This window comes from Homalodisca vitripennis, chromosome 4 (genome assembly GCF_021130785.1).
Source record: "Homalodisca vitripennis isolate AUS2020 chromosome 4, UT_GWSS_2.1, whole genome shotgun sequence".
Classification (NCBI taxonomy): domain Eukaryota; kingdom Metazoa; phylum Arthropoda; class Insecta; order Hemiptera; family Cicadellidae; genus Homalodisca; species Homalodisca vitripennis.
The window spans coordinates 52,295,988-52,306,521 of NC_060210.1; the positions used below are offsets into that span (position 1 = coordinate 52,295,988).

At 29.7% G+C, this 10,534-nt stretch overlaps 1 protein-coding gene across 2 annotated transcripts in view; it reads left to right on the forward strand.

The window, feature by feature from the left end:
• Positions 1–6,411, forward strand: part of LOC124359313 (protein ECT2) — a 44,254-nt gene extending 37,843 nt beyond the window's left edge. For both annotated transcript variants that reach the window (XM_046811965.1, XM_046811966.1), the window contains 2 exons: positions 1,164–1,303; positions 2,838–6,411. In XM_046811965.1, coding sequence (XP_046667921.1) covers positions 1,164–1,280 — 117 coding nt within the window. In that variant the 3' untranslated portion in view covers positions 1,281–1,303; positions 2,838–6,411. The remainder of the gene's footprint in view (positions 1–1,163; positions 1,304–2,837) is intronic.
• Positions 6,412–10,534: the final 4,123 nt, after the last annotated feature.

The window sequence follows — 10,534 nt, forward strand, 5'->3', positions numbered from 1 at the left end:
TCACATGTTTACCTAGCAATGCTCAACAACACACTCTAGCGGGAAATTCCATTAAGTTCTTGTAGTTTCTAATAGATGGCGTGTGCGGCTTGTCCGCTCGAGAAATAAGATGGTTGATAATAATGTCTTATTTGCTGATTATTCTGCCTCAAAAATTATACTACCAACTATGGTTTGGTTTAAAATTAGTTTTAAACAACTATATGGTTCTAAATGGATGCAAATAAAACAAAAACAAAAGAAAAAAAATCAATTTCGTAACAAACAATAAATGACGTTCTGGAACGTCACTACTCCTTTTGGCTTGTTTTTCATTTGACGTTCTGGAACGTCATTACTATTTTGAAGCAGTTTCCCTTACTACTCAAAGGGTTAATTGAATTGAGATATTTCTTTGCCTATTGTATAGTAATACAAATATATGCCAATATTTTTTCAATTAAAAGGCATATTCTTGTAGTCCATTGTATATAAACTATGAAATTTAAGTTGAAGATAGAGGAGGTCTGTTTTTTGGACTTGGTTTTTTAAATATAGTAATTTCCCTGAATTTCTACAAATTCCCTTTAAAAAGTTATATTCTTGGATTACTTTTGTGGCATTGGATGGTGTACAAAGGTTGGAAAATGACAGAATTTTGTTTAGTGATAGTTTTATTTAAAACCTAAGTTAAATCAGGTAGTTAAATAGTTTGATCTGGAATTGGATGTGAGATTTAAAGTTGTAGATTTCACTGATAATGAGCTTTTGTAGTTAAACTTAATAACATTAGAACTCAAATGGTGATCCCCATTAAGGAATAGAAATGAAGGTTCAAATGTCCTAACTTACCTTATACATTTTAAACATAAATTCCCAAAAGCAGATTTTTGGGGAATAAATGCATCTTTCCTGGAACCATTTTGCTATTGCAAAGTTCTTGATCTGAATTTTTTCAAGTTACAAAAATACAAAAGGTTTTACTCAGCTAAATAAAAGCAAGTATTTATGTAGCGTGTTCCACCTGGTATTTATTGTCTAAAATTGTTGCTTTACATATGTTGATATCAGCTGTTGCAGTTCCATAAAATGACATCACTAAGCCAAAATTGTATGAAATTGTAAGTTTTATACATTTTCTTTACTTCCAGTAGAGTAAACACGATTTATTTTAAATTGTACAGGAATTGGGAAGTGCTACACCATCGCCTGCACCACAGTATACAGCCCCTATGTCAGTTCAGCCAACTCGACGCAACAAACACTCTTCTTTAAGTGTGGCATCACTGCGCCGGTTATGACATATTTATTGACCCACGTTTAAGTAAGTTTTGTAATAATTAAGATGAACAAAAGCAAAAAATGCAATAATGTATTGTTTCTTATTTTCATTTGTAGTTTATGAAGTTTGTTCAAGAACAGAGGTGCGGGGATAACAAATGCTATCTTGAGTCTAACACATTAAACAAATTTCCTAACACATTTTTATTGTCTAATTATAGTAGTATTTACACCAGGTATGTGATATTACTTGAAAGAAAGTAACAATTAATATGAGAGGGAAATACATACTAATTCTAACGGATATTACAGAGACTATTTTTTAAAATAACAAATAAATACTTTGGGATATATATCAGTCCCATAAAAGTGAATAACTTGTTTATTAATGAATCCATTTAAAAATATAAATCATTACAATTATTTCTTTAAATATGATTCTTTATAGTAATGAAATTTATAAATTTTGAGATTCAAATTAGTTATTAATAAGGCTGATTAATAAAAACTTACTGGAGAATAATTTAAGAATATAATTAGTTTAGTTTTTAAGATTACACAACATACTTGGAAACAAAATGTGTCACATGAATCTTTAATAAATGTTCGATGTCCAAATTAAAAAATTTTAACTAGTTAATTTTTTTTAATTTTCTTCAAACAATGTAATATTTAATATTAGAAATACCCATATAGTATTATTTTTGATTTTAACTTCAATATAACATGGTTTTTACAATTTGAGGAAAGGTTAAATATGAAACTCTATTATGTTTAAAATCTCCATAGTTGTTAAAAGACTATAGATAGTTGTAATAACTCAGAAGCAAGTTCAAAATGAAAAGAAAACATGCTTCCTACTTCTCTTCATCCTCCAGCTATGAGTGGTATTGACACCTATATCAATTCAATAGACAAAACAAATCCGTAATAGAAGAAATTTGATATTTCTGACAATTTTGACGTATCTTCCATTGTTAGCAACAATGATTAGGTGCAAACAATCTATCTTTGTATTGTTTTCAACATCAAGAGTTGAATTTATACATTTTCAAGTGGCTACTAACTAAGCAAAATTACAGGTTTTAATTACAGGAGGAAATTGTAAATTAGATTTGTGAAATTGGATGACATAAACTGAAATTTAACAAAAAAATATGCTTATTGTGATGCTTACATCTTTCATTAAAACAAATATATTGTCATAAATATTACAATAACATGTACTTTGTTTTTAGACACAGTTTTGTTTTTAAAACAAAAAGTAAAAAAATAAAAAAAAACAGAGTAGAGTTTCAAATCAAACTATTATAAAAATATATTTTAGGTTTCTAACATTTATTTTTGGTAGGATAATGTGTAACAATAGGACACGTTTTTTCTAATAAAATGTAAGGAGTACAAAATTGTGTCAGGCACCAGTGCAAGGCATTGTGCAAGTACCAGATTGCAAATAATAAGTTAGACTAACAATACTTCACATCAGAATTAAAAATATTTTATATTAATGATATATATAAAAGTAAGTGAAGTGCTGATGCAGTTAATGTACTTACACAATTGTTTATATGTTACAGAAACTGTGGGCTGCTCTCGGAGTGTATATATGTACATTGGTCCGCCCGTCCCATATACCCCATAGTGTCTAGCTATGGCTTTCATCTAGATCTGATCTAGTATATTGTACTGTTGGTGCTGTTAATGAAGAATCTCATTCAATTTATTAAAAGTATTCCTGCCAGTCATTGGGTACTTCTTTAAGAGGCTACTTATTCTCATTGTGAAATTATATTGTGTATAGTATTTTTAGCTTTAAAGTAAACCTGAAAGTTTTGATACAACATATTTTATGATAATCGATATTAAAATTATTTAATATTTAATGAAGGTATCTTTACAATTTTATATGGTAACAATACTCATGTAGAAAGGCTCTATTATATTACGTTGCTAGTTTGATTTAAAAGCCATTCCTAGCTTAATTGAGTGCCCCAAATATTATCCCCAACAAAATTTGAAAAAAGTAAATAAGTTTTTTGTTTTAATTATTTTAAATATGCTATTTAAGACAATTACGGTACACCTTTTATCAAAGCCATTTCCACTTTTTATTTTATCCCCACAAGTATAGTTGTGTACTCTTGAATGATTCGGAAATATAAATTGTTTTGTACTAAAGAATATAAACTAAGCAGGATTTATTTTGAGAAAAAAGTTTTCCTACAGATTTGTGTTTACAACCAGTTACATTGTACAATTTAGTTAACTAAATCAGAAAATTTACAGGATTTTAAGTCTCATATGTTTATTTTTATGGAGAATTTTGAGATATTTTCTTGTATTCTGCAAATTGTATACTGATTCTATTTAAAAAGTAGTCTGGATTGGAATTACAAAGAAATAACTTTTTTATAACCATTTAAAGTAGTTCTATCTGAGTCCAGTATTATATACAGCACTGTTTCCAATTTAAAATGATTTTCTGCCAAGTTCGTTAGAAAAAAAAAAAACGTAAAACCTGTAGGATAATGTTCACTATTAATTATTTGATTTATTGGGATTATGTCTTGGTGAATATTCCCTTAGTAACATATTATGATCCATGTGGTGTAAAAAGCCTATTATCTACTTTTCGTAAGAGTCTTTCCAAATTTCTCTAAAACATTTTAAAAAATTGAAAAAAGGCTATTTCTGATATATCATATATGATGAAAATTTTTGAGCCTACGAGAGAAAACTTTACAAAGTTCAAGGAACTAATCAATCCAAGCTCACCCAACTTTGTAAGTAAATCAGGCAAAGTACAAAGTTTTAATCGATAGAATTTCATCTCACTGTGATGTATATTAGCAAATATAAAATGTCAGGATACTTTAGTATAGGCCTTAAACTTGTAATCCAGAGAATGTTGATATCCATATTTCTGAATCTTTATTTTAGTTTGTGTTCAGAACATAAAAAATAAAATAATAATGACTCATACCAGTTTGAACTTAACATCTAAGTATATTACAATTTAACAGACATAATCGTTACAGACAAAATATTAAAATAGTTTAGCTAATGTGACTTATGAAATATAGATCACTTACTTGAAAGTTAATAAATTATGAATAACAAGGGAGAATTCCATTGCTTTTATTTTTAATCCTTAATAGAAAAAAAATTGTGTTTCTTTAAAATATGTGGCCAAGCAAACTGAACTTTGCTGGTATCCTGTATTCAATATCCTTAGGATATAGGATAGTTCTTAGGAGTTCAAATTATCAAAGATAAGTTGAATCCATTCTTTCCCTGGAGCTTTTAGGGAAATCGTACAAGTGAATTTAAATTTTGTTTGTGGCTATCCATTTATCATATTAACATTTACTTAATTGCAGTCATATTGATTGAAGTGGTTCTGTAAGGTGATGCAATTGGTTCTTGGTTTGGTTAATGGATCACAATCCATTAAGATGGAAAAGAAGAAGAGAATAGGTAAAACAGAGAAACAATTTTTATTACTCTACAAGGAATAATAGCCTTTAAAGCAATAAATGTTTTAGATAAATATAACCAGGTCTAAGAAAGAACAAAAGAATGAATAATAAGTATATGAAATCTCTGTAACGTGTATATGCATAATGGTGGGAATGACATGTGAATTATAATCTGTGAGAATGACAGGGTTTGAAATGAAACACTATTAAAGGAAATAAAATACAGCATTCCCCTCCTTCATCTCTCATATACTCATATACTCTCATTGTCATTTATATCTTTTTCATCAGCTGTTTTTCCATAGGTCTCATTTCAAGATGGGTCAAATTATTATATTAAATGGTTACCATTCCAAATGGAATAATAAAAAATGTTATATATTTTCTGTCTTCAGAGAATCTTAAAGGATTGTGATAAAAATGATTACATAAATCAAAGCAAATAAACTCAGTGGAAAACTGATTACACCACCTTAATCTTGTCACTTAAAGGGACTGTTCATATTATTTGATATCTCATCTTTGGCCAAACCTTCTCACTAATGATTATCATTTTAAATTTTAAAATGCAAAATTTTAAATTTTACATTACTGTTGGTGGGAATTTTGTATACTGAAATTAAAAGTTGCTCACTGAATAAAACCATTTTGTTATATTATTAGTTGTGGTGTGTGTATGTGTAATGCACAAACTTCAAAATGTTTCCCTAATCCTTCATTATGTTTAAAAACGGTTTAAACAGGAACTAATCCAGATCTGTCCTTTTCCTACGTTTCAAGTCTTGGAACTTACTTAGCAGACAAGGAACATTCCAGATATTTTTAAATTGTGATGCAAGCAATCCCCGAAATCAACAAATTATTACAATTTTTACATTTTAAATACAGTTTATTTCAAGAGTAATATTTTTTAAAGTTGTCAGTGGAATGAACTTATGTTCAATTGCTGAACTAAGTAATTATTACGTTGAGTAACAACTTTTCTCTCTGTAATTGATTACCGTATCCTTAAACCTTAAATTGAAATTTTCATACAATATGAAAGGAACTAATGATATTTTAATACAATTATATTTATTTAGTTATCAACAAACGATGTGGTTTAAAGTTTTAAAAACATGTTTATGTCTTTTGTCATATAAAACTTCTTGGCTATTTTAGGTTGGAATTGTTTTTGTTCAATAAGTCGTATTCACAAACATAACTTTTATTACAATATTTAAAACATATTTATTATTTAATTAACATCAGTAATTATTAATACAGTGTACAAGTAAATTGCAAAAATACTTGTAAAATGAAAGCAGGGTTATTACAAACTGGGACGTTCTTCGTTGATGGTTGAACCTATTTTGTACCATGTATAGCAGTCATTATATATATCTAACAAGTCAATTATTATTGTAGTACTAAATAAGCATAAACGAGTGTAGTGTCTCTCTTCTTGTACATTTTTATTTAGTTATATCCTGTATTATAGATTAGGATTAGTTTTGTACATAGGTGATAGTCTAAATTTAGCTCTCTGTTGTCAAACTGGTACTATGTTGAATATTGACCGATGGACAATTTTTATAGATAAGTACAAATTGTTATCTTGTGATTATTGTTATTAGCTTTTTTAGAACTAAGATAAAAACAGTTCTTTATTACAATATTAAGAAAGATGGAACTACAATGCATATTAATATAATCCTTTTCATAGAAGAGAGGTGATATGTTTTGTAATATTAGTATTTATGTTTTCATAATTTTTGTTTGGTTTTAGTTTTTTTGTAGAATGCTGTGATTTAATTTACCTCCAACGTTTCATGAAGCTTTTTTTAGATTTAAATCACATTATTTTGCCATTATTGGGCAAGTCAGAAAGGAAGATTTTGTGAACTAATCTTCATATACAAGAACCCAAAGCAAAATAATTTAATAATTGTATCTTATTGTTGAAAGATAATAATATCCAAAAATGAATGTTTTATATCTATATATTTATAGATAACTGTTGTAGATAAAGATGGTGGAAAACCTTACCAGACCTTACGGGAAATATAAGTTTTTAAATATCAATTAGACTTCTTGAATATTACTTCTTAATTAAGTTGCAAAATATTTACATTCATTATAAATAATACTAGTACTTTTGCAGGTTTTTATCTTTACCTCAACTAGACTAAATAATTAATTTTGAATCTTTGTAATATTAATACTTCATGTTAATTAATACTGTCATAATAGGCATACAATATTCAAGTGCATTTCTAAAACAAACAAGATGTATATTTACATTATTAATTGATTCTATTAGCCTTGTGGTGGTGGTCTTACTTCAGATAAAAGAAAGATCCATTATTTACTGAGGGTATAAAGATCTGCAATTGAGAAGTTCCTAATGCATTTTGGTTTCTTTTGGGAAAATGAAACTAATAGATCTTTCACTGTATTATATCTATTATTTATCATTCTACAAAACAAACCTTAAAAATTACTATAAACATTGTTTTTTCTTCTTTATATTTCACAAAAGAATATGATATTTTTCAGATATACACAGGATTGTAGTATTAATATCACTAAAGAATGATAAATAGTTCATTTATAATTAAATAAATAAGAATAAATGCCAGATGACCACCCCCCCCCCCCCCCACCCCCCCCCCCCCCCACCCCCCCCCCCCCCCACCCCCCCCCCCCCCCACCCCCCCCCCCCCCCACCCCCCCCCCCCCCCACAAATAAGCAAGATCCGACAGCAAAGGCACTGATTTGTTCCATTAAAATTTTAATTTTAACAAATCATTAATAAAAATAATTAATAAGTAAGCCGAGATGACTGAGCCTCTGTGGGACTCCGGCCTTTACAGTAAGAGGCGCACTCAAGTGATAAGTCCTCTTAGTTTACTTAGTGCCTCATCTAGCTTAGTAACATGTACCATAGTAAGTCCTGTTCTACCGTCTATATTTACAACATTCACTAGCGTATATGCTCTTCCTCTGAATCGTATTACTGCAGAGAGCAAAGTTCTCTTTGAGAAATATATCCGTAGTTGTGATCCAGCTGTACATACACCCAAATTCTATACTTAGAGAGGCATGCTAGGTATACTACGCCACAGCTCAAACAATCAATAATAATCAGTTATTCCACGAAATATCTCACATGTATATATTTCTTAACGGATTTTTTTCATTTACATATGTTAGATTGGGGCATGAATCCATATCAATTAAAACGATAGATGGCTCTAATCGAAATTATTATGAGTTAAATTACGGACTTATAATACCGCGACTGTAAACTTTATTAAGTTTATGACGGAATAAGTCATTGATCCCAATGAGATGAAGCCATTCGGTAACTCTAAATTCAGGGGCGATCTATTCATGATTGGTGAGTGGTATCGTATAATTCAATGCTGATTCTTATTACGCACCCTGATTAAACTTCAAATAAATTTTCATGTGTAGTTTTAAGAGCTTGTAAAGGGACGCATAAATTCTGAATTGTGTATATTATAAAGTTTATTAGTGTTTTATAATTATAGGAATCTCTTTTTTTACCAAGAGGATTTAAATTTTCCTCAAACGGATCAGGAGAGGGAGCTCGTCAGTCGACGCATGCCAACTTTAAGGACCTACTTGGAACTCTTTTCCTCACGGATCTCCTGTCAAGCATGTTTCTACTGTTAATTCTCATATAAAACCCCAAAGTACTTCCACTAATTAAAAAATGGAAAATGACGAAAAAAACGTAAAGAATAAGTACTGAAGAGTTTGATCCGTAGTAATTTTAACATCCTAGTTTAATCGTCTTATTATGAAACGGTAAATTATTCGGTAAATACTATGAAATTTGAGTATTCAAAACTCAGATTTGTTGAATGTGCGATTTTAAAAAACGACGTTGACAGTCAACTGAATAAACAAGCTGAGTGTTTTTTATACTAATACCTCTAACAATGTACTAATAAACGTTTTTAATAAGTAGGACTTCCTTAATGCTTCCATTCCAGGTTCTAGCACTAATAAACTGTAATTACAATTTGGATGTGTAATAACAAGCTAAGTCCAAACAGGAATGTGCAGTTGGTTAAGAACAGAACGGGTAATTGTGTCATTAACTGGAACTTCTTTTACCACCTTCTTACCCCTCGCCTCTCCTCCCCCTATAACGGATATCCAGGGATTCTGTAGTGTTAGGAGGGTTGTGTCGGTGGGTGGGGAGGGGAGGGGTCGCTGCCAATATCATTTGCCTTGAGGCTGGCTTTTAAGAGATTTGCAATTTAAATTCACCTATTCCAAGAGAATCGGAATCTCGCGGAAATCCAGAGATTGAGTACAGCCCCACAATCTATCCGGTACAAGAAATTGATCAGTCACTCAAAGAAGCGTAAAAATCTACTCAAATTTTAATTATAAGTGTGTTGACTTCAGTCCCATTGTATGCTCTGATGTATTTGATCTGCTAAAAATGTTTACATTTTCAGTTAGAATGGCCGAGTCAACTACCGTGACATGATCGCATGTTCTTCTTAAATTTATTTGTATGTCAACTTTCAGTCAAGTTTCACTCATTAATAATATTTAATATTTAAACGTGTTTTATTACATGCTAGAATAGTTTCAGCTCAGCAGAACACGTCTCAAATTAGTTATTTTACACTTCCACAATACGCGAGTTGTAAACAATTTGACAAATCTGACAATACGTAAACGGTAATTTATAAGGCCTTTAATTGTCTTAAAAAAGCTTGAATATTTAACATAAAAGTTTATCTAGTGCAAGCTGAAAGTTAGTAAGTAAATATAAGTGCTGGACTGATCTGTACTGCCACATATTTGGTATTCATTATTCTTGGCAGAAAAATTAAATTTACCTTATATACTGTATTTCGTTCAGAAACAAGTTGTGGTTGGCAATCCACGTTCGTGTACCTTCTTCGCCAATGGCTAATAGCTTTTGTCTTCATCTTGTGTGAACAACTGCAACACAGTCACTAGATTTTATAAAAAAAGATGTTTAAAAAGTATCGTCAAACAGAAATATTCCTGTTCATGTCCAAGCTATTCTTACTACAACCCCCATAAACATGTAAATATTTAAACGTGTCAAAATGTATTTTCCAACTAGTTTTCCAACCCATAATAATTTCATTTTTTATTTTTTATTGTACTAGCTTTTATATAAAATAATAAGTTAATGATTCATCCGAAAACATAATGTAAATATATGCAGGAAAATCCTTTTAAAATGGGGAAATGTTTTGTAACAAGTAAATAATTATTTAATCCGTCAACTAAACAGGTGAACAATTCAACATTTCAGATTGAACTACTAGTAATTGAGTTGTAATTACTTTTTATACATACAATCAATTAAATCGTTTAATTTATGTATGTGTGTTTAATTTCCTTCAACACATTTTTTTCTTCCAATTTAATGTTTTCTTTTCTTCCAATACTATTTTATTCAACCATACTCAAAAACAGTACGTATGTCTTGTTAGTTAATTATGTTTAAACCGCACTTTTTCTAAACTTCACCGTACCCTGCCGTTTAAACTCATTTTAACACTTGATTTTTAATCGTTATTTTAGTTTCGTACCTATTTATTTATAGCGGTACAATCGATATTTGTAAAAAAATGTTTTAAATGTTAAGTTAGCCTTTTAGGATAACCTTCTGTGAGCAATTAGATTTTCTTTTTTAACTCCACGAGGGATTACTGACATTTTAATTAATAAATTTAAGAACATTTGAAACCAGTCCCAAATAAAAATTGCTGAAAATCTATATGTGTAT